Source organism: Ostrea edulis, chromosome 4 (assembly GCF_947568905.1).
Source record: "Ostrea edulis chromosome 4, xbOstEdul1.1, whole genome shotgun sequence".
In the NCBI taxonomy this organism is placed as follows: domain Eukaryota; kingdom Metazoa; phylum Mollusca; class Bivalvia; order Ostreida; family Ostreidae; genus Ostrea; species Ostrea edulis.
Genome location: NC_079167.1, coordinates 21,176,828 through 21,202,881, shown reverse-complemented (window position 1 = coordinate 21,202,881; position 26,054 = coordinate 21,176,828). Strand labels below are relative to the sequence as shown.

Here is a 26,054-nt window from a genome sequence, read left to right as displayed (position 1 = left end):
GATTCCTTAATAATTGGGCCATGGGTTATTAATTATCCAACTCTTGAGTTGTACAAGGACATGTAACTTTTCATAATTTTATTAACAACTGCATTGTACATGTATTGACATTTGGAGATCAAATAATATCATCTGTAATTGATGAGGTATAAATTTTATAAATTGAATAAAGTGTCGGTTTGATGAACAGTATAATTAATGTCCAGGGTATAGAATCGCGATATATTTTACTGGGGAATATTGAAATTGAGTATAACGTTACATCGGACTTTTTTTTTTTTTTTTTTTACTTTACGTGAGATAGTCGAATTAAAGTAACGTTACATGAATAAAAATATGACCATACACCCTACAGGTATTCTGATACTAGGATATAGACACTGTCGAGACCCAATAGGAGAGACCAGGCGGGGTCCAAATATTATACATTTAATTGAAATTTTAGGAGTGTTCGAATATTAACCGAGCATTATTTAGTACACCCACTTACGGACAGCAAAGAAAGATTCTATAAGTTGTCTAGAATCGAAAGTGATTAATGCTGTTGTCTTCTCTGATGAATCAGTTGATCAGACAATTTGTCCAATTGATTGTTTCACTTTTCCAGGTGAGACCATCGACAGAATGTAACCAGCATGATCTGCCAACAAACAACAATGAAAATGTCGTCTATGGTCATCTGCGTTTGTTTAGCCTGGGTACAGATTCTGCTGGTCAACGAAGCAGCTGCCAGCGATGATGATAATTTGTTGCCAGTAGGTATTAATGCTACCGGACGTGATGACGACATAATACCGATCACGTCATCACCAAATGGTGATATAACCACGGACCGAAATTCAATCTCAACATTTCTTACCTCTCCGGCGAGTCCAACATACATTCCAACAGACAATTCAAACGATCCACTGATAGAAAGCTTTAATACTACCGGAAGTGATGACGACATGCTATCGACCACGTCATCACCAGATGGTGATATGACCACGGACCCAAATTTAATCACAATTTCAGCCTCATCGGCGAGTACAACAGACAATTCAAACGATTCACTGATAGAAGGCTTTAATACTACCGGAAGTGATGACGACATTATATCAACCACTTCATTACAAGATGGTGATATGACCACAGACCGAAATTCAATCGCAACAATTTCAGCCTCATCGGCGAGTCCAACATACAGTCCAACAGACAATTCAAACAATTCACTGATAGAAGGCTTTAATACTACCGGGAGTGATGACGACATGCTATCGACCACGTCCCCAACGGATGGTGATACGACCTCCCTAGTGAGACTAACAGACCATTCCATTATAGTCAACACAACAACAGACATCAACGATGACGCAGTTTCTAGCACAACAGAGACGCATGCGTCAACGTCAACGCTTGCATCCGTTGTGTCTACAATGGACGATGATGTAAACATAACCACAACAGACAGCAAAACTGCTTGGACAACACCAACACAGAGTTTTGCCGACACCACAACGTTGTTCAGATCCACGTCACCCAGGAGTAGCCACCCGGCCTCCACATCGCTAGACCTGACGTCACCAACGTTAATCTCAAGCTCCACCTCCCCGTCTCCCCCACCTACGGACTCAATAGAAATCTGCGAGATCTGCAACTTTAATGGCGACTGTAACAGCAACCATACCGAATGCTATTGTTTCCCGGGGTTCTTTGGTAAGTTCTAAAATTTTAGCATAGCATAACGTACATGTAGCATGCTAGTCTTGTTGGGGAAATGTCCATGTAATACATGAATGCAGATCTATCACGTGTCTACGTCACATGGGTATGTATACAGAGCACAACTCGTGGACAACGTATCCTACGCTTTATTTAAGCTATATTGATCGTGTTTTCGTGTATGTTGCAGGATAACCTCCGAGGTCGAGAAGTGTTGCTTTGAAATATAAAAGCCGAGTCGTTAGCTGCTCAAGGCTTTATTCGGTTATTCATAAATTTGTTTTACAATATATATTGATTAATTTTCATGATTATAAAATTTAATTACCGGTTATCGACTTTTTATGTTGTATTAACAAAATACGAAGTGCAAGCGAGATGTATATCCTATTCTCATAATATGTTATTACGCATGAAGGTATATCGCAGAATAATGACCGCGGTATTCCTTTGATCTTTTTAATAACCGTGGTAGAATTTGAACTCCTTATAGGAGTTATGAGATTGATCACTGTTCGTTATCTTCAACTTTTCATAAATGATACACCACTTGAGGAGGAATGCTATACCAGAGAAATATTCAATGTGGATGAAAAGTGAAGGATATGTACAACAACATTTTGAAATTGAAAACTTTCAAATTTACTTTATTTAGTCAAAAAATGCAGTTGTAGATTATAATCTGGGGAAAAAAATAAAATAAAAACACTGATGGACTCGAACCCGAGATCTACAGTTCAGCAGTCAATGTACTCACCTACTGAGCTATTCAGCTAGGCGGTTACACCTGAAAGGAATAGACAAATATTGATGATATTCATATTTTCTTTCATGTTAGCCCCCGTGGGGATCCGGTTCAGAATAGGTCCTCAATACCCCTTGCTTGTCGTAAGAGGCAACTAAACGGGAATGTCCTTCGGATGATACCTTAAAAACTGAGGCCCCGTGTCACAGCACGTGTGGCACGCTATTTAAGATCCCTCCCTGCTCGAAGGCCGTAAGCGCCGAGTATAAGCCTAAATTTTGCAGGCCTTCTCCGGCAATGGTGACGTCTCCATGTAAGTGAAAAATTCTCGAAGGGAATGTTAAACAATATACATCTTCTGTACAATCAAGAAATCATTCATGTCAGCCATTATAACGACGTAGTATACCCCCTTAAACCACCAGTTAGTCTCAGATTGTGTAAAGGTGGGAACAGAGTAGGATTTATCTTGATTTATTGCGACACCTTTGTTTTGCCATTCAAGGAAACATTTCATTCAACAGTATTAAGGTTGATTGATCCTCATGTGATGTCATAGGTTTTTGCAAAATCTTTATTTAATCAAATTTTTCGCATGATTGAAATATAACTTTCACAGGAATTTTATTCACTGAATAAAATAAAAAATCTAGTAAACTTTTGATACTGAAAAAGTTTTTATTTTCCATAGATAATCAATTATTTATAATTTTAAAAATGTTGTCAAGGGCAATAACTCCTATGCTGGAATTTCCTCTACTGCATGTCTATGACAATGATTTCACTAATATCAACAATTAATTTTTATATATCTATGAATTATCAGATTTCTTAAACTGTTGACTTTTAAAATTTGTCATTTCAACAAGTTTTTTAATAATTTTCATCATTCTATTTAACGAAAATGTGCGATTTTTTTAATGTTGATATATGCTTCTGTTTTTGTATGTCTGACATCTTTAAAGGGGTGGCAACATACACATTTTCTTTGGTTATTGGTTAGATTAAACTATATTGAGTGGAAATTAATACAGTTTTTCCACTTTTAACCATTAATATTGATAAGTCACCTGAGGATCTACCCACCTTAAGCGTCCTTTTCTATTTGACAATACATTATCTCAATCATCTAAAATTGTGAAGTGTTGTGTCAGCCGACATAAGAGATAATAGCAGAGAAACTCATCGCTGATGTAATCATTGTCCGAGACATTTTACGTATTATTGCCAGAAACAAGTTTCAAATTATTAACGGATCCTTTTGTATATATTACAATGTGATACGTTAAGTTCGAACCACCCATCTTTCATTTTGTTTCTCTTATGGCCACGAGACGAAATCAACCATCAGCGATGTAAATTTTAAAGATTTGTCATTTTGATCCCGTCTTTATACGGCAAATAATAGAGGAAATGCCATTATGATCACTTCCAGGCCTCTAGGAATGAGAGGGAAGGGTATGATTCTCTTCCTATGGGTGTGACCTACATTTTTTTGTACATGCCGACAGCTCGCCTAATATTATCAAAGTTTAATCGGTACATTTCAGGGAATTCTCTTTCATTCTACACGTTATTTTTTCTGTGTACGTGTATTTGACATATTTTCTAGGTCTTCTCCTATGCATAATGCATGTTAAGTTTCCGACTTTTGGACAATCAGGTTCCTATTTTCTAAACATCTTTGGAAATCATTTGGAGGTATCTCTGATCGACTTTTGAGGGCTGGAAATAATTTATTTGAAAAATATATCATTACTGTATGAGATCAAACTTATGACTAATCCGTTCGCTTATGAAAGGTAGCTACGTAGACAGAACGTGTTTTAAAACTTTTCAACTCGATATGGTGGGAAATACGCATTTACAACACGTTCTAGCGCTGAAGGTGTGAAACTCTCACTACCAGGGAGTGCATTGTCTGAAAACGCACAGGTGAAAACAATTAAACGATTTTTACGAGCTGTAAACTGCACTCCGGCTTTATTGATAAAGCATATTCTTTTTATTGGGAAACGATACAATGTATGGTGAATTATAATAAAACGTCTCGATGGCGATGGAAAATACGCACCGTTTGAAAAGTGGTGGATCTGTACCATAACTGGTATGGAAAATAACATGCTTTAAAGGGTTCACGATTTTTGAACTCATTTAATGTTGACAGCCAAAATTTTGACCTTCTGAATGCAAGTTTAAAAGCAATATTTGAATCTTAAATCTGTGTTATGTAAACAAAGACTCAAGTCTTTTTATGTATACAAACAAACATATTGATTTTATAATATAAAGCATCTTAATTTTGCATAGTCACAAATTTTAACTTTTAGATGGTATATTTTACCCCAAAAATGCTTGAAATGTGAAAGATATGATAAACTTAGATCAAAATCCATTTCTTTTGAAAATTTTGTAAACAATAACATACCGCAATCTTTGTTTACAAAACAAATAATAAACTCTCTAAAATGAGCTTCTTTGATAATGTATAACCATAACTTTTATGTGAAATCTTTTAAACACATTAGACAGTAGATTTTGATCATTAAAAGTGAAAAAGAAAATTTTGGGGGAAATCGTGAATCAGTCCCTTTAATCGATGTTTCTTACTCGCTTAGATGAAAGGGTGGGGCGGGGTGTCAAACTACGAATCTGCGCACTATTTTAAAAACCAGTTACATGCCTGGTTAATTGACAATGTCGAATAATTTGGTTCTCATGACGTCAATTAATTATTTCTATGGAGACCGGTTTAAAAGACTAGATGCATGAAATAAATGTCCTTTTATTGGGTTATCGTCTCGTGTCCTGTTTTGACCGTCTTGTGTTTTCATCCAATCTTCTAATGATGTGCATGCGCTATCAGACTGTCTTTAAATCTTAAACAAAAACCAAAAAATGTGAAAGAAAAATATATTCCCTTGTGAATTTTGCTGAATTTTTCTTCAAGTCTTTGGGATATTAGTTTTATCGATTGGTGTTATTTGATGCACAAATTGGATAGTTGAAAAATACCGTTAGTTACAGCTTGTATTGCTTTAAGTAAAGCCTTTTTAAAAAAGTAAAAAATTCAGTGTTTTTCTTTCTTCTTGAAATTGTGTCGAATTTTTACGGTTTTCAACTAATGTCGTTTTTTTTATCTATGTAGAAATAATATTACAAAGTTATGATTCAAATAGTTTTTGTTATTGAAATTGATACCTATATGCGTTTTAATGCAGAGAGCAGTGGTGTGGGAGGAAGTGGATGTAAGTGTTAGATTTTAACACGATTTTGACAGCCTTTAATAGTATTTTTGCATTTTAAAAATATTTGTCATCGGATGCTACCCAGTAAATGGTTGATAAAATAATGTAAATATTAGAATAAAAACGAAGTAATGTCATTTTTTATTTGTTGCCTTTTATTTCGTGGGTCAAATTACAAAACATTCCCGGATATGTTGGTGTATTCAGTCAATTATGTGGATGTATACATGCATATCATATATTATACACACACACACACACAGAGAGAGAGAGAGAGAGAGAGAGAGAGAGAGGACGCTCATTTTCGTAATTAAAAAAAATCACCGGTTCATATTTGACACCTAGAAATAGGAAAATCACATTAAACTTTATTATATATTTAAAATACGACTTTTGCGCATGACCAATATCTAATGGTTTGTATGAAGTATGATTTCACCATCCAAAGAGTGATAGACACTTTCAATAATTTTATACCAGTTTTTGTGTTTTTTCCGGAATGATAAAAAAGTATTCGCAAATACAAGATTTTAAAAATCCAAACTTTGCTATGATTTATACATTAATGCATGATAAATATCTAATAAAACCAGCGACGAAAACTCTGTAAATGTTATCATTTTTGAAATAAAAAATATCTATGAAGATTGCAACGGTTTTTAGCTCACCTGAGCTGAAAGCTCAAATGAGCTATTCTGATCACCCTTTGACTGTGGTCTTTATGTTCGTCTATCTGTAAACCTTTCACATTTTCATCTTCTATAGAACCACTAAGCCAATTTTAATCAAACTTGGTACAAATTATCTTTGGATAAAAGGGATGCAAGTTTGTTCAAGTGAAGGGGACCATATCCCCCTCAAAGGGGAGATAATCATGAAAATGCAAAAATAGATTGATTGATTGATGTTTTCCGCCACACTTAACAATTTTTCAGTTATCTGGTGGTGCCCAGTTTTTATTGGTGGAAGAGAGAACCCAATTGAGTGGGGTCATTTAAAAATCTTCTAGAACCACTGGGCCACAAAAGGTCAAATTTTCTTGAAAGCTTCCAGATATAGTGCAGAACCAAATTTAAAATCATAGCCCCCGGGGGTAGAGTGGGGCTATAATAGGGAATCAAAGTTTTACATACAAATATATAGGGAAGATCTTTAAAAATCTACTTCTCAAGAACCACTAGGCCAGAAAACATTTTATTTACATTTTTAATGTCAAAATGCCTAATCTTTCATTCATCCTGAGCTATGGTGGTTTGAGGTGTTGAAAGGTTGTGTATTTTAATGCTGTTGATTTGGGAAAGCTTTGTGATTTCAAATTGACTTAGTTTAAAATTTCATAGATTCATTCATTGTTCTATTTGGCTGTCAGCTCACAATCCATGTATCAATGATAATAATGATGATACTCTATTCATAGAAGGTAATCTCATTAGCGCAAAGCTTAAGTATTCTTTAGGACTTTCTTCAAGAACATATTTACAAAATATACATGTATAATAAGCATATACTGCATTATGAAACACATTGATATGAAACAAACACTATATAACAATACATGCCTGCATAAAGTGATAACCTGGGAAGGGAGAGAGAGGAGGGGGGTGGTTGTATTTACATATTTTATTGCAGTAATATGTATTTAAAGGCATTACTATAAAGTTTGGTGAGTAATAAGTTCCTTGAGTTTGGAATTGACATGGAAATTAACATGCTCTGTAGAGTGTTGTTACTGCTGTGTTTGTCCCAGTCATCATGGCAGCGTTTCTAGGTTTCTGTATCTGTATGTTTTCTGGGGTTTCTCGTTGTTATATTTGTATCACAAAAAAATGTTACCCAGGCTAAAAAGTAAAGCATTGGAAATTATCTTGAATTAAGGCGAGTCCCTAGAAAGTCACACAATTTTCACCCTTGCCCCGTCCCTACCTAAGTTATACATTTTTTTATTTGAATTGCCAAAAAAATGACTTCATCATGTCTTAGCCTAGCCAAAAAATAACAAATGATCAATTGCTGTAAGTTAAAAGACAAGAGTGGTTCTTGAGAAGATTTTTAAATGACCCCACCCTATTTTTGCATTTTCATGATTATCTTCCATTTGGAAGGGGTATGGTTCTTCATTTGAACAAACTTGAAAGCCCTTCACTAAAGGATGCTTTGTGCCAAGTTTGATTGAAATTGGTCCAGCGGTTCTGGAGAAGAAGTCCAAAATATACAAAGTTTACAGATGAACGCCAGAAAAAAAGTGATCAGAAAAGCTCACTTGAGAAGCTAGTGTGAGCTAAAATGAATTTATAAAGGAAATTAATTTCTTGATAAAATGTTCATAAAGTTAGCAACAATATGATTATTTTAGCAATTTCTATCAATTTTGATCAGGATCTGTATTTTTTTCTCTGGTTTAGTTCAAATCTAAAATGAATAGCGATATCTATGAAATTTTATCATTTCATTTCAAGTTCTTTTTAAAATATACTTGTCCAATATATCTTTTTTCCCAATTGACTTACAAAATATTGACAAGGGGTCCATGAGCCACATCGCTCACCTGAGTCTCCTTGGACCATATTTAAATATGTTTGTGATACATTTGTAGGTAAAACATTGACCACCTATTGTGGCCCTACCCTTTCCCCAGGAGCCATGATTTCACCAACCTTGAATCTGCCCTATTTCAGGAAGCTTTCATGTAAATGTAAACTTCTCTGCCCAGTGGTTCTCATGTATTGTTATATAGTGTTTGTTTCATATCAATGTGTTTCATAATGCAGTATATGCTTATTATACATGTATATTTTGTAAATATGTTCTTGAAGAAAGTCCTGAAGAATACTTAAGCTTTGCGCTAATGAGATTACCTTCTATGAATAGTATCATCATTATTATCATTGATACATGGATTGTGAGCTGACAGCCAAATAGAACAATGAATGAATCTATGAAATTTTAAACTAAGTCAATTTGAAATCACAAAGCTTTCCCAAATCAACAGCATTAAAATACACAACCTTTCAACACCTCAAACCACCATAGCTCAGGATGAATGAAAGACTAGGCATTTTGACATTATAGTCAGCTGTTTCTTCAATAAATATGGACCTGGAAATATTCATATCTTGTGATCAGTCATAAGTACATGTACTGTGGAATCATTAGAATTTGTGGTGGCTCAATTTTCGTGGAATTCGTGGGTACCCCTCACCCACGAATTTACATCCTCAACGAATAAAGAATCATACTTACATTCCAGAGTTATCTTTCTTGCAAATATATAAATCCACGAAATTACGAACCCGTAAAAATGAAGCAATCCATAAAAATTTGCCCCCACGAATTTAAATGATTCTACAGTATTCAGAAAATGCTGGAGTTCCTCATTGACAATATCTATGTAGTCTTTGGAGATCAGGTCTTCCCACAGTGTGTTGGGATTCCCATGGGTACAAATTGTGCTCCTTTATTAGCTGACCTGTTTTTGTATTCTTATGAGGCAAACTTTATTCAAAAGCTTCTAAATGAGAAGAAAAATATCTTGCTGTGGCCTTGAACTCAACATTTAGATACATCAACATTTTATTTGTGTGGTAACAATATTTATTTCCAAGTGAACTGGAATTAAAAGACACCACAGAGTCTTTCACATCTGTTTCATGCAAATTTGTTTTCTATAACAATATCATGATAAAATTTTGCTTTGGTAGGTGACAAGTGTGAGTTTTTGGACAACTGTGTCGTCAGTCCATGCCCAGTGGGGACAGAATGCATTCCACTACCAGACCAAGACTACAGGTGTGAAACCAGTAAGTACTATACTCAGTGATTCACCTTACAGGTATGAAAACCAGTATTATACTCAGTGTCTCACCTTACAGGTGTGAAAACCAGTCAATATTATACTCCGTGTGAGGGGTCAAGGTCATATGGACAGTCGAGGTCAAACATGGGGAATTTATCACTGCTTGAAACTGGATAGAAGTATCCTTGATAGCTTATTTAGATCCGAGAACAAGATTGAATTAAAGGTCAATAGATATGAAGGTATCCTTGTTAACCCCTCACACTGCTAGACAAGGCAGAGCATCCATATCCCTTGACCCTATTCCTAATGTCTTTTTTCTCTAGTGTTAGTCCTAATGTACTGTTGTCGTTGTGTCAGAATCTAACGTTGAAAAGGATGGCCATATCTACAGAACTGTTAAATCCGGTATTTTGTGGCATGTTATTCTTTCATGGAAACTGGAAACACTGTACATGAAAACTAAAGAGCATGTTCTGGGTTAATGAATGAGAACTTGAGACGTATGGCCAGGCCAAGTGTTGACTCACCCCAAACCCACAATACATATAAAAGTAGTAGATATGTCAGAATGGCTCATTGATTGCAGTGTTGTCAACTACTCCCAGGGATTTATGAGCTGGTCACCAAGGTATGGAGATCGTGCAGAGATGTGCTCTTCTGTCGTTCTGTAATTCACATCTGTTGATGTTGGGGACAGACTGCAACCATAAAAATGTCCACAGTCCATCGAATATCAATCAGTTTCATTCTACATTGATTAGCAATAATTAAGCACAATTATTTCATATATGTATTTCCTTCTTCTCAATGATATTTTTTGTCCCCTTGTAAAAGCTGAAGATATTAGTTTTGGCTTTATCCTTTCATAATTTGTCTTTTATTCTTTCAACCTTGGATTCTTGATGGCTTTTGAATGATATTTTTGAGTACCCACATTTGAGTTTTAGCAGTCGCACTAGACAAGAATAGTCTGCATGACTGAATATCGACCTCTATTGTTTGTGGTAAAACACTGTCACTAGGTCACAAGAATTGTCTTAAATACTATTTGGTCATTAGCAATAAACACCACATGAAAAATCAACCTCATTTTATGATGACCTATTGTATTTGTTGTCCAAAGGTCAAGGCCACTGGGTCATATATGACAAGAAATGTTTCCAAATGATATCTGACATTCTATTTGAGCTACAGAAATGATTCTCAGGTGAAAAGTCTTCATGACGTAAAGACCCAATAAATGTACTGTACATACGGTTGCCTGAGAAATGTACATACAGTTACCTGAGAAAAGTACTTACGGTTACCTGAGAAAAGTACATACGGTTACCTGAGAAAAGTACATACGGTTACCTGAGAGAAAAGTACATACGGTTACCTGAGAAAAGTCCATATGGTTACTATAGCTGAGAAAAGAACACAGGTGTCATATCTGAATGGGCTGCAGTCTACAAAATCAGTAATCCCTATACACATTGAAATGTGTGGCGTCAGTGGTTAGGCCGTCAGACTCTCGACCGAAAGGTCGTGGGTTCGAGTCCTGGCCGCGGCAGGGCTGAGGTTGTGTCCTTGGGAAAGGCACTTTACATGAATTTCCTCACTCCACCCAAGTGTAAAAGGGGTACCTGGCTATAGACAGTGAAAGATATTGTTAGAATGTTAGTGCTCTAGCGCTTGTAATGGCAGCTTGCACTGTATGCTTCCTAGGAGGCTGAGAAAGTTCTAGATTGATATAAGGTCTGCCGGGGTAATAATGTACATTGATAATTGTAAAGTGCTTTGAGCAGCAGACGCTGGATAAGGCGCTAAATAAAACCAATCATTATTATTATTATTATAAATGGATAGGGAGTGAAAGTTCCCATTACTAGTAAGAGTTGCATTAGTGTTCATCTGAAAGTCCCGATAATATCGGAATACTCTACAAGGTCTGACATTGAAAAATTCTCTATCACAAAAGGACAACCCTTTTACTTTTTGAATTTAAAAGTTCAAAGGTCAAGGTTAACAGATTATATATCGGTAAGTTAAAATCTCTTTGATACACTTTAAAATAATCACAAGAGTCTCCAATTAATTCACTGAATTTTCTTGAGGACTTTCAATTAATACAACTTATGATAACAACATACATTTTCTGTTTACATATTTACAATGTATATTGACTGTTTGTTTACAGATGGTAATAATATATTGACTGTTTGTTTACAGATGGTAATAATATATTGACTGTTTGTTTACAGATGATAATAATGTATTGACTGTTTGTTTACAGATGGTAATAATATATTGACTGTTTGTTTACAGATGGTAACAATATATTGACTGTTTGTTTACAGATGATAATAACGTATTGACTGTTTGTTTACAGATGATTCCAGCTCCTCTGTAGAAGTCAACTGTCCATTTTGTAATCGGAATGGCGACTGTATCTTATCCAACAACTCGGATGTTTACTGTGACTGCCATCCGCCCTACCAAGGTGTTCTAATGTTACTGTCAAATCTGTCATGCTCCTTCATGTGGTGTAGACTCAGATTTGTTTACATTGTATTAAACCACTGGGGGCCAGGGTGGGGGCCACAACAGGGGTTTAAAATTTTACTTAGGAATGTATTCAAAATTTTTTATTGGAAATATTTTTTCTTAAAACAACATTTAAGCAAGCATCTTATTCAATCCACCAGAATGGGGCCAAAATAAGGGTTTTAAAGTTTTACATAGAAGATATAAGTTGAATTCTTTTTTTCATCACAAGATCTTCTTCTCAGGAACTACACACTTTAAATTTGCCAGATTACTTGGTACATGTATGCAGCCATTCTTGTGTTGTATAGAATTTTTCAAATTTTGACCCTCGGGGCAAGGGCAGGGCCACAGCAGAGGTTTGAAGTTGTACGTGTGCTTTAGATTACTGAGGAAAATATGTCATCAATCTACTTCTCAGAACCATCAGACAACAATTAGTTAAATTGATTTACATGTATCCTCATATAGATTCAATTTTATTCAAACATGACCAGTGTTCAAGGACACCATGATAGGGAGTTGAGATTTTGCATATCATCATACTAGTAGAAATATGCTAAAATGAGTATTTCCTGTGGGTGGAAATTTTTGCGATTTGAACCCTAAAAGGTAGCAAACTTTGGGCTCACTTGATTTGTCTACACTGATCACAAAGTGTACACCTCTCCGTAATCAAGTTCAATGGTGTACACTTTTTGGTGTACATCTTCCACACCCTGTACAGAGCATGTGTTGGTAAATGCACCGAAAAATTCCATATGGCCGACAAATGGTGAGACAGAACATTTACAGATGTTTTTCTCCGTATTTTGTTAGTTGTAAAAGTATATAAGTGAATAATTTGAGTGTATTGTATGTAGTCATTTACAAGAGTTTCAAATATATTCTAAAGAAGAAATGAAAACGATCGATTGATATTTCGTACAATCATTAAAAAACAAGTTCAATCAGCATCGAAAAATCAACAATATGTTGGAGTATGATGTGATATTTTTCAGATGTATGTATAGGTATTAAAAAATACATTTTTGTAAAAACAAATCTTAAATTCTAGTTACTATTTATTTTGTAATGTATTTACATTAAAATACATGTAGTTAATTCTTCAATGAGGATCCCCTCATCTGCTGAATGTCCATATTGAATATACTACACAACACGAAATTGCACTTGAATATAAAGTGTGAACCAACTACACAGGGTGTTGAACAGTGTAGACAAATCAAGCACATCCTATATTCTGTGTTTGCCATTATACCCATAACTACTTATATTTATCTTTATATATATTTTGCGATTGTATTTTTTGTGTATTTTTCCAACATGTATGTGCAAAATTCTGTACAGAAAATACCTGTTATATGGTATTGAAGAAAAACGCTTGTAAGACTACAATTTGTCAAATTCAGGGTCTTTCAGAATCATGCCCATTATATTGCAATATCAATTGCTTGTGTTCTTTTCACATGATAAAGAATGATGATGATCTTGAGGAAATTAGAATCTTACTAAACATTTCTAGGTCTAAGGTGATTTGTAAATGTGTGTTAAACAGGGCCTGCTTGTTGGGAGGTGCAGGACTACTGTGATTTGGGGATGTGTGAGGACAGGGACAGCCTCTGTCACCCCAGACAGACCGATGCAGGCTTTCTCTGCAGACACGGTGAGTACAGCTGTTCTAATGTGTATCCTTGATGGATAACTGTGAGTCATTGAATACCTATTGTGTGCATATTTCAGTGGTGTTAAAAGAATTTGGTGGCACATGTATCTGTATGCTGATTTCGGTTGTTAGATCAATGCCAACATGGGAATTAATGTTATAGTACAAATATTACATAATTTTTGTTTGTGTTACATAAAATTAAGCCTCTGGTTTCATTATGAACAAAATGTTATCAAGGAGGATGTCAGATTTTCAAGCGATTTTTGCAAAATTTGTTTGATACTGAAGAAAAAGGATGAAATCCTGGCTAGATCTATTGATGATCTTGTAACTTTTTAAAATCATTGTTCTTCTCCAGTGCTTACATCAGCAGTGACCCTTCAGTACAATGTCTCCTGTGAATTCTGCTCAAGTATTGGGGACTGTATCACAGCCAGAAATGACACAAGATGCAGGTGTCCATATCCTTACTTTGGTGAGTACTTTTACATTTATAAATTTCTACACTACCTTTTAGTGAGTACATTTATAAATTTCTTCATTACCTTAGTGAGTACATTTATAGATTTCATCATTACCTTAGTGAGTACATTTATAGATTTCATCATTACCTTAGTGAGTACATTTATAAATTTCTTCACTACCTTTGTGAATACATTTATAAATTTCTACACTACCTTAGTGAGTACAATTTTAGATTTCTTCATTAGTTCAATGTATGTATTTGCAGAAGTTGTAAGTCTTGTACCTTTTGTATAAATCTTAGTACTAAAACATGGCAGTGCAATGGCCACTAGTATAAGTACAGCTTAAGAGAGGAAATAAAGCAAGCAACAGGACACATAGACTTGCTTAAAGGACACATCTCATGTTTTCAAAGTATCAACATTACATGCATTTTGTCTTCTTTATGCTTATAGTAATTAATTCTAATAGTTCGTTTGCCGAAATGTTGCGATACTTAACCACAATACAGACTTAAATCTAAGCCCCGATTTCAAAAAGTCAAGTTAATTAGGTAGGTAGTCACGTGGTACAGTGACGTCACATGCGCCCTTCGGATTGTGAAATTACTGTAAGATATTATTAAAAACTCAAACAAAAAAAAGTGGATCTCTCGATGCAGTTGTATAGAATATTTAATATAAAGCACAAACAAACAATTATAACACCCAACCTTACGAGAGATCCACTCTCCTTATAAAATATCTTAAACACTGAATGACACAGCGACTGTGTGAGATTGCATCAGTGTGTATAAGTAGCGCTTTAGGAGCATAACAAAACTTCCTTTTTAGGGAAGTCGTTGTGGCCGAGTGGACTTACACACTGGTTTGACAGTCTTGCTAGGCGGTGGGTGCCATAGGTCGCTGATTCGACCCCGGGCTGGGGTGAAAATTTTCAGTACCTAGTTGTGATTATTTAGTGCTTTATATATTAATTAATTGATTATTACATGTATCGTTTAGATCCTAGGGGTAAACGTAAGGTTGGGTGTTATAATTGTTTGTTTGTGTTATATATATATATATAGATAGATAGATAGATAGATAGATAGATAGATAGCTGTGTTGTGTAATATTATATATACATATAGCATGAGATACACACATATATATATATCTATATATATATATATATAGCTGTGTAGTGTCATTAATTCAGGCGAGAAGTGTGAGAGGAGGGACCCGTGTCTTGCAGACCCATGTGATGACGTCAATGACGTGTGTGTCAGGCTAGAGAATTTCACCAGAATATGCAGACCAGGTGGGTACAACAAGCTAATGAATGCTGTAAAGACCTTTCAGTTTTTACTATTGTATGATTGGAAAATTAAAAATAATATAAAAAGATAACTTGAGCAGGAAAAGTTGCATAAAAGAATCGAATCATTCCAGTGTTATATATGAAAGCTATTGTTTTGATGAAAATTTTGTTATTTTCAGCGTTGGCTAGGAATTGTTCATTCTGCAACTTTCATGGAGACTGTTTCAATGACTCGGTGTCCGGATCCCAACTATGTCAATGTGTTTACCCATTCCATGGTCAGTTTTAAAACTACAATCATTTTAAAGATGACAGAATTATTTTAAATATTGCAATATCGTATTTCAGAGTAGATTGAGACTTTGAAGCAGTAGTAAATAATGTATCGGTGTTCGATGAGTTTGGTCAGACTGCTAATTCGTAAATTTGTTTCTTGTAACAAATGCTTTTCTGGAGAAAGGAACATTTTATTTCAAACCCGGGCCTACTTGGCCCTTTTACATGATACAGTAGCAGATCTAGAAGAGGTAACAGGAGTTGAAATGCCCCATTGGAATGAAAATCTTTAACAAGGAAAGGTCATTTTGGGGTCTGTAACCCCTCCCTCCCCCTTATAGTAAAAAAATTGCCATTTTTGGTCACATCCCCTTCTGAATTCCAGGACTCTTCTCTGTGATATACAATATTTTGTTTTGAATCTAGTTTTTTCTCTTGTGTGGGTGGAAACATACTTTTATAGTAAAGCTTGTGAGGAGACTTGTGAGGAGAAGTGACATTACGTTCCATGTTACACTCTTCATACAATTTTGTCAGTGTCAATCCCTTTTCTGTGTGGGTGGAGTCATACAGTATTGTCAGTGTCAATCCCATTTCTGTGTGGGTGGAGTCATACAGTATTGTCAGTGTCAATCACTTTTCTGTGTGGGTGGAGTCATACAATTTTGTCAGTGTCAATCCCTTTTCTGTGTGGGCAGAGTCATACAGTATTGTCAGTGTCAATCCCATTTCTGTGTGGGCGGAGTCATACAGTATTGTCAGTGTCAATCCCATTTCTGTGTGGGCGGAGTCATACAGTATTGTCAGTGTCAATCACTTTTCTGTGTGGGCGGAGTCATACAGTATTGTCAGTGTCAATCACTTTTCTGTGTGGGCAGAGTCATACAGTATTGTCAGTGTCAATCACTTTTCTGTGTGGGCGGAGTCATACAGTATTATCAGTGTCAATCACTTTACTGTGTGGGTGGAGTCATACAGTATTGTCAGTGCCAATCACTTTTCTGTATGGGTGGAGTCATACAGTATTATCAGTGTCAATCACTTTCTGTGTGGGTGGAGTCATACAGTATTATCAGTGTCAATCACTTTCTGTGTGGGTGGAGTCATACAGTATTATCAGTGTCAATCACTTTACTGTGTGGGTGGAGTCATACAGTATTGTCAGTGTCAATCACTTTTCTGTGTGGGTGGAGTCATACAGTATTATCAGTGTCAATCACTTTACTGTGTGGATGGAGTTGTGCTTGTACAGTAAAGTGAGGAGAGATGACATTACGTTCCATGTCACACTCTTCATACAATATTGTTAGTGTCAATCACTTCTTATTCATGAGAGATTTATTTTCACATAAACTGAGACAATGCTGTATTCTCCTGAAAATCTTAGATTTACTCAAATCTGTGACAGTCCTGTGGTTCTAGTCACTTTCATTCATGATTGTGATCATATAATTCTATAGGCATCATCTTAAGGAGGTACTCTACATTGTCATAATTTCTGAATTCCATATAAAACATGGATGAAAATATAAATATCAGCAATATTTGTCTATTCATTTCAATTATCATTGCCTAGCTGAGTAGCTCAATAGGTTCGTTTTAAGTTTATGGTTAAAGTTACATACAAAACTATCATCATAGCAAATTTTTACAATGTTTTTTTTTCAAGCTAAAACAAGTTGTTCCAAGGTGTCACTGTTTTGCATCTATTTTTAAATTTAAGTAAGAAATGTTGGCCACATTTGGGGTTGGGTGGTTGGGTTGGGTTATATCCAACCTTGCTGTTTGTCTTACTGATAAATTTAACAAAACAAGATGGCAGAAATAAAATCTTGTGAAATACAGTGATCCACCGCTATATTGCCCCCCGTTATAATGCCACCCCCGCATATCGCCAAAAAAGTTCAAAGTCCCGTTTTCCTCACTATGTAAAACCCAGTTATAACGCCATCCCCCACATACCGCCATCCGCCAACCTATTTACAGGTACGATTTGGTAAATTACCGTTATAATCACCCCCCGCTAATTATCGCCAATCAACGGCAGGAAAATTTCAGTGAGCAGGCTTAACCAATTATCCACCGTTAGTCCTCCAGGTATCAAAGTTTGGAGCAGATAATAAGTTACTGTTACATAAACGACAATCATCTGAGTTCAAATATGCAGTATTGTTTTTGAAATCTGAGTATGGCGGATACACCGAAATCTAATAGAACATTGATGTAGTAGATAAAATTTGTTTGATTTCTTAAGACAGCTGTACACCCCCCCTCCCCCGATATAATGCAACCCCCGTTATAATGCCAAAATTGCCGAGGTACAAATGTTGGCGTTATAACGGGGGATCACTGTACAATAGATTTACAGTGTATTAGTGAAATACAATAGATTTACAGTGTATTAGTGAAATACAAGAGATTTACAGTGTATTAGTGAAATACAAGAGATTTACAGTGTATTAGTGAAATACAAGAGATTTACAGTCTATTAGTTGAAAAACAAATGGCAAAAGTGACCAATTAAAAATATTTGTAAAGCTATGATTAATTAGTTGATGATTTTGATTGGATAGGAGAGAGATGTAATGTGTATACAAGATGTGACAAGAGATGTGACAGGGGCTATGTTTGTGTGCAGATGACCCCAAATCGAACTCTGTGTGCCCAGGACGGCCAGGGTAAGGCTACTAGGTTATTTATGTATTCCAAGCTATAGTTAACATTGTATTCTAATCTGATGTAAAGATAGCAACAAGATAATATTTTAATTAACAGTTCCTGAATCTCATATTTCATGTTTTTAAGCACTAATTATTACTACTTTAAAACACTGTTACAGAGAACATGCTTATAATGAATTCACACTTACAGTAAAACGCAGTTACAGTGAACATGCTTATAATGAATTCACACTTACAGTAAAAGACGGTTACAGTGAACAGTGATTTTCATTCCCGGTAGTTTTAAACATGTCATGAACTCACTGGAGTTAACGAATTAACATTTATAATTAATCAAAGTTGTTCGTCCCCAGCACTTCGCTATGAGCGTGCTTGACTGTATATTTACTATGTCTTGATTTTTAATTTTTAATCTGATGAAATACTCTTGCAGTGTTTCAGGACTGTAGCTGGGCCTGTGAGGGAAGCTGTGAGTTTCACAGGATGCAGTTTCACTGTCTTTGTCCCCCTGGGTATCAGTCCGAGGGGCGGAGATGTGAAGACATTGACGAGTGCCTGGACGGAAGTCACAATTGCTCCCAGTCACTGTGTATGAACTACCCCGGGGGATACCACTGCGAATGTCCGCCAGGATTTGTGCATCAGAATGGAAGTTGTGTAGAATTGGATCTCTGTGAGTTGAATAAACCTTGCAGTCAGGAGTGTGACATGGTGGATGGTGGCACTGTATGTCGTTGTTGGAGTGGATATGTGCTGACTGATGACCTGACCACATGTAAGGATGTAAACGAGTGTGACAAACTTAACAACTGCTCACAGACTTGTGTCAACACACCAGGAAGCTACCACTGTGACTGTGAAATTGGATTTCAGTTTGATAAAGACGGCTTCACCTGCATAGATATTGATGAATGTTCCTATGCCGATTTGTCCTTCAATAACTGCTCACAAAGATGTCTGAATACACATGGAAACTATACCTGTAAATGTTACAATGGATTTCAACTCGACAAAGATGGTTTTAGTTGTGTGGACATTGATGAATGTTCTAGCCCAGCCTTGTACAACTGTACACAGAAATGTGTGAATATGGAGGGTAGCTATATCTGTGAGTGTGACTCTGGATTTACTCTGGCATCAGACAACAGGACTTGTCAAGATTTCAACGAATGTCAAGGTCTCTCCTTCCACAACTGTTCTCAGAAATGTGTCAACCAAGACGGAAGATACAGCTGTGAGTGTTTCCATGGATACACATTGGATTCCGATGGTTACGGATGTTTGGATGTGGACGAGTGTAAAGAAGGTGTTCATAACTGTACACAGAAATGTGTGAACAAAGATGGTAGTTTTTTCTGTGAGTGTTTACCTGGCTATGAATTATCTAGTGACAGAGTGACTTGTGTAGATGTTGACGAATGTAAGGACGACACAGTTCACAATTGTTCACAGCTTTGTTTGAATACGGTGGGTTCATACCAATGTGAATGTAGGAAGAGCTTTATTCTGTCTAAGGACAACATCACTTGTGAAGATATCAATGAATGTGAAGAGAAAGATCTGAACAATTGCTCTCAAATCTGTGTGAACATTTACGATGGATATCAGTGTTCATGTTCTGAAGGCTACATGTTGAAAAGTGACAATAGAACATGTGTTGATGTTAATGAATGTGACAGTGATTTGTTAAACAATTGTACCCAAAATTGTCGAAACACACTTGGAAACTACACATGTGATTGTCATTCAGGATTTCAACTCAACAAAGATGGTTTAAGTTGTGTGGACATTGATGAATGTTCCAGCCCAGCCTTGTACAACTGTAAACAGAAATGTGTGAATATGGAGGGTAGCTATATCTGTGAGTGTGACTCTGGATTTACTCTGGCATCAGACAACAGGACTTGTCAAGATTTCAACGAATGTCAAGGTCTCTCCTTCCACAACTGTTCTCAGAAATGTATCAACCAAGACGGAAGATACAGCTGTGAGTGTTTCCATGGATACACATTGGATTCCGATGGTTACGGATGTTTGGATGTGGACGAGTGTAAAGAAGGTGTTCATAACTGTACACAGAAATGTGTGAACAAAGATGGTAGTTTTTTCTGTGAGTGTTTACCTGGTTATGAATTATCTAGTGACAGAGTGACTTGTGTGGATGTTGACGAATGTTCTGAACAGTCAAAAAATAATTGTTCTGATCTCTGTACAAATACTGATGGGTCTTTTCGATGTGATTGCTTCACTGGCCTCTATTTGGATAACGACAATGTCACATGTCAAGATGTGAATGAGTGCATTATCAAAGAACATAACAATTGTTCCCAATCGTGTGAGAATTTACGTGGTTATTATCTTTGTTCCTGTTTCCATGGATACGCTTTATCTACTGACTATATTACATGTTACGACATCGATGAGTGTGAAGATGAGATGTTGAATAATTGTTCACAAAAGTGTCGGAACACACTTGGAAACTACACATGTGATTGTCATACAGGATTTCAACTCAACAAAGATGGTTTAAGTTGTGTGGACATTGATGAATGTTCCAGCCCAGCCTTGTACAACTGTACACAGAAATGTGTGAATATGGAGGGTAGCTATATCTGTGAGTGTGACTCTGGATTTACTCTGGCATCAGACAACAGAACTTGTCAAGATTTCAACGAATGTCAAGGTCTCTCCTTCCACAACTGTTCTCAGAAATGTGTCAACCAAGACGGAAGATACAGCTGTGAGTGTTTCGATGGATACACATTGGATTCCGATGGTTATGGATGTTTGGATGTGGACGAGTGTAAAGAAGGTGTTCATAACTGTACACAGAAATGTGTGAACAAAGATGGTAGTTTTTTCTGTGAGTGTTTACCTGGTTATGAATTATCTAGTGACAGAGTGACTTGTGTGGATGTTGACGAATGTTCTGAACAGTCAAAAAATAATTGTTCTGATCTCTGTACAAATACTGATGGGTCTTTTCGATGTGATTGCTTCACTGGCCTCTATTTGGATAACGACAATGTCACATGTCAAGATGTGAATGAGTGCATTATCAAAGAACATAACAATTGTTCCCAATCGTGTGAGAATTTACGTGGTTATTATCTTTGTTCCTGTTTCCATGGATACGCTTTATCTACTGACTATATTACATGTTACGACATCGATGAGTGTGAAGATGAGATGTTGAATAATTGTTCACAAAAGTGTCGGAACACACTTGGAAACTACACATGTGATTGTCATTCAGGATTTCAACTCAACAAAGATGGTTTTAGTTGTATGGAGATTGATGAATGTTCCAGCCCAGCCTTGTACAACTGTACACAGAAATGTGTGAATATGGAGGGTAGCTATATCTGTGAGTGTGACTCTGGATTTACTCTGGCATCAGACAACAGAACTTGTCAAGATTTCAACGAATGTCAAGGTCTCTCCTTCCACAACTGTTCTCAGAAATGTGTCAACCAAGACGGAAGATACAGCTGTGAGTGTTTCGATGGATACACATTGGATTCCGATGGTTATGGATGTTTGGATGTGGACGAGTGTAAAGAAGGTGTTCATAACTGTACACAGAAATGTGTGAACAAAGATGGTAGTTTTTTCTGTGAGTGTTTACCTGGTTATGAATTATCTAGTGACAGAGTGACTTGTGTGGATGTTGACGAATGTTCTGAACAGTCAAAAAATAATTGTTCTGATCTCTGTACAAATACTGATGGGTCTTTTCGATGTGATTGCTTCACTGGCCTCTATTTGGATAACGACAATGTCACATGTCAAGATGTGAATGAGTGCATTATCAAAGAACATAACAATTGTTCCCAATCGTGTGAGAATTTACGTGGTTATTATCTTTGTTCCTGTTTCCATGGATACGCTTTATCTACTGACTATATTACATGTTACGACATCGATGAGTGTGAAGATGAGATGTTGAATAATTGTTCACAAAAGTGTCGGAACACACTTGGAAACTACACATGTGATTGTCATTCAGGATTTCAACTCAACAAAGATGGTTTTAGTTGTATGGAGATTGATGAATGTTCCAGCCCAGCCTTGTACAACTGTACACAGAAATGTGTGAATATGGAGGGTAGCTATATCTGTGAGTGTGACTCTGGATTTACTCTGGCATCAGACAACAGAACTTGTCAAGATTTCAACGAATGTCAAGGTCTCTCCTTCCACAACTGTTCTCAGAAATGTGTCAACCAAGACGGAAGATACAGCTGTGAGTGTTTCCATGGATACACATTGGATTCCGATGGTTACGGATGTTTGGATGTGGACGAGTGTAAAGAAGGTGTTCATAACTGTACACAGAAATGTGTGAACAAAGATGGTAGTTTTTTCTGTGAGTGTTTACCTGGCTATGAATTATCTAGTGACAGAGTGACTTGTGTAGATGTTGACGATTGTAAGGACGACACAGTTCACAATTGTTCACAGCTTTGTTTGAATACGGTGGGTTCATACCAGTGTGAATGTAGGAAGGGCTTTATTCTGTCTAAAGACAACATCACTTGTGAAGATATCAATGAATGTGAAGAGAAAGATCTGAACAATTGTTCTCAAATCTGTGTGAACATTTACGATGGATATCAGTGTTCATGTTCTGAAGGCTACATGTTGAAAAGTGACAATAGAACATGTGTTGATGTTAATGAATGTGACAGTGATTTGTTAAACAATTGTACCCAGAATTGTCGGAACACACTTGGAAACTACACGTGTGATTGTCATTCAGGATTTCAACTCGACAAAGATGGTTTAAGTTGTGTGGACATTGATGAATGTTCCAGCCCAGCCTTGTACAACTGTACACAGAAATGTGTGAATATGGAGGGTAGCTATATCTGTGAATGTGACTCTGGATTTACTCTGGCATCAGACAACAGGACTTGTCAAGATTTCAATGAATGTCAAGGTCTTTCCTTCCACAACTGTTCTCAGAAATGTGTCAACCAAGACGGAAGATACAGCTGTGAGTGTTTCCATGGATACACATTGGATTCCGATGGTTACGGATGTTTGGATGTGGACGAGTGTAAAGAAGGTGTTCATAACTGTACACAGAAATGTGTGAACAAAGATGGTAGTTTTTTCTGTGAGTGTTTACCTGGTTATGAATTATCTAGTGACAGAGTGACTTGTGTGGATGTTGACGAATGTAAGGACGACACAGTTCACAATTGTTCACAGCTGTGTGAGAATTCACAAGGATCATACAGTTGTCAATGTGACAAAGGCTTCTTCCTGAAAGCTGATAATGTCACATGTCAAGATGTGGATGAATGTGACAAAAATGACAAGAACACATGTTCGCAGATATGTGTGAACAACAAAGGAGGCTTCACTTGTTCGTGTAGAGACGGTTTTGTTCTTTTGAAGGATAATGAAACTTGTGTTGATGTTGATGAGTGTAACGGAACGAACAGCAGAATCTGTGACCAGAGGTGCACCAACACTGTGGGCAGCTATACATGTGGCTGTCTAGCTGGATTCCGTCTGTCCACAGACAACGCCACATGCGATGACATCAATGAGTGTGACACAAAAGAGCTGAATTCCTGTGAATATGAGTGTGTTAATTCTAATGGAACTTATAGATGTGCTTGCCCTCCTGGATTCCTGCTTAAGGATGATGAGAGACAATGTCTTGATGTGGATGAATGTGAAGGGTCACATGATTGTTCACAGGGCTGCATGAACTCCCCTGGATCCTTTTCTTGTGTCTGTGATCAGGGATTCAGGTTAGAACTCGACAACATCACCTGTGTGGATATCGATGAATGCTCCAACAAGTCTCATCATATCTGTGATCAAGAATGCCAGAACACTAGAGGCAGCTATGACTGTGGATGCAGGGAGGGCTTCTGGCTGGGCCCTGATAAAAAATCCTGTGTCGATATCAATGAATGTGCTGATAAATTCAGGAACAACTGTAGCCAGGTGTGTGTGAATGGAGATGGAAACTTCTCGTGTGCATGCCAGACTGGCTTCAAGCTGATGGAGGATGGGTTGTCTTGCACGGATGTGGACGAATGTCTCGACAAACATCTTTGTAATGGGTCCTGTGTCAACACAGAGGGTGGATACATTTGTGATTGTCCGCGCGGCTACGAGGAGAGGGAGAGACTGTGTAAAGGTAGGAGGCAGGCGTTTTATTGAAAGACAGTTATTTTGTATGTGAGCTTCAATCTATGCTTCATTCATTGCATGGAATCCCTTAAGTTTAATATGATGCAATACGTGTGGAGTATTTTGTTAGATCTGTAGATGTATTAAGATACATATATAGGTATAGTATATAATGCAATTATACTACTCAAAATTTGATAAGGATCACTAGGTTATATGTGTGTAATTTACCACTAACATAACAAAAGACATAAATTTGACTCAGAAACGTGTTTACTCAGGTTATGAATGAAAATTCATGAACAGCATGAACTTTTATCAATACGGAATGCTTGAAATCTGATAACAACACCAAAAGGCTTTTCATTACAAAAAGTTAACAGCAAACCAGAGAAAGAATTACACAGTTTTTGGGGATAGTCCATCATTACACTTAGTCGATGAAGTGTCAATACCGGGTATGACCTCCCCTTGCATCAATGACGGTTTGACAACGTCGAGCCATGCTGTCAATAAGCATCCGGATGTTTCCAATGGGAAGATTGTTCCACTCTTCCACGAGGGCGTTTCCGAGATCTGCCAAAGTCGTGGGTTGTGCTCTACGGCGTGAAAGGGCAACCCGCAGCATGTTCCATACATGCTCAATCGGGTTCAAGTCCGGCGAGCGCGCTGGCCAGTCCATACGGACAATTGTCTCCTGCTGAAGGTACTGCTCCACCACCCTGGCGCGATGAGGACGGGCGTTATCATCCATCAGGATGAACTCAGGGCCAACAGCACCAGCGTAGGGTCTGACGTAAACATCGAGGATCTCATCCCGGTACCGCACCCCCGTCATTGTTCCTCTCTCCAGGACATGAAGATCTGTTCTTCCATTCCCGCTGATTCCACCCCAGACCATGATGGAACCACCACCATAACGGTCATGTTCACTGATGTTGGCATCATGGAAACGTTCATGTTGTCGTCGCCACACTCGGTGCCTCCTGTCTGTAAAGTCCAAACAATACCTGGACTCATCGGTGAACAGAACTTGAACCCAATCGTTCTGTGTCCAAGTGACATGATCTTCAGCCCAGTCCAATCGCTCCCGCCGGTGTCGAACAGTCAGAGGGACGCAAACACATGCCCTTCTCGAGTTGAGACAGGCATTGTGAAGCCGATTCCGTATCGTCTGAGTGGACACATTCACCCCCCGAGGCATTCAGGAGGTCGTTATGTAGGCTGGTTGCTGTCCAGAAGGGATGGTGTTGTGCATGAAGAGCCACAAAATGGTCTTGACGTTGGGTTGTCGACCTCTGACAACCACCCCCATGTCGGTGTGCTGCTGTACCAAAAGTTTGTTGTCGGTTCCAGGCCCTGTTTACAACGCTCTGGCTGACGTTTAGTGCATTTGCAACGTCACGTTGTGAATAGCCAGCGTCAAGCATTCCAATACATCTGCCCAGTTGTTCTGTCGTCAGGCAACGCCTTACACGTTGAGGGGGCA

At 37.2% G+C, this 26,054-nt stretch overlaps 1 protein-coding gene across 1 annotated transcript in view; it reads left to right on the top strand.

Moving 5' to 3' along the window:
• The first annotated feature begins 613 nt into the window (after window positions 1-613).
• LOC125668902 (fibrillin-1-like) overlaps window positions 614-26,054 on the top strand; it is a 68,185-nt gene continuing 42,744 nt past the window's right edge. The window contains exons 1-9 of the mRNA XM_056162180.1: window positions 614-1,695; window positions 9,393-9,491; window positions 11,862-11,972; window positions 13,575-13,682; window positions 14,044-14,160; window positions 15,351-15,452; window positions 15,632-15,730; window positions 18,302-18,406; window positions 18,843-24,572. Coding sequence (XP_056018155.1) covers window positions 636-1,695; window positions 9,393-9,491; window positions 11,862-11,972; window positions 13,575-13,682; window positions 14,044-14,160; window positions 15,351-15,452; window positions 15,632-15,730; window positions 18,302-18,406; window positions 18,843-24,572 — 7,531 coding nt within the window. The 5' untranslated portion in view covers window positions 614-635. The remainder of the gene's footprint in view (window positions 1,696-9,392; window positions 9,492-11,861; window positions 11,973-13,574; window positions 13,683-14,043; window positions 14,161-15,350; window positions 15,453-15,631; window positions 15,731-18,301; window positions 18,407-18,842; window positions 24,573-26,054) is intronic.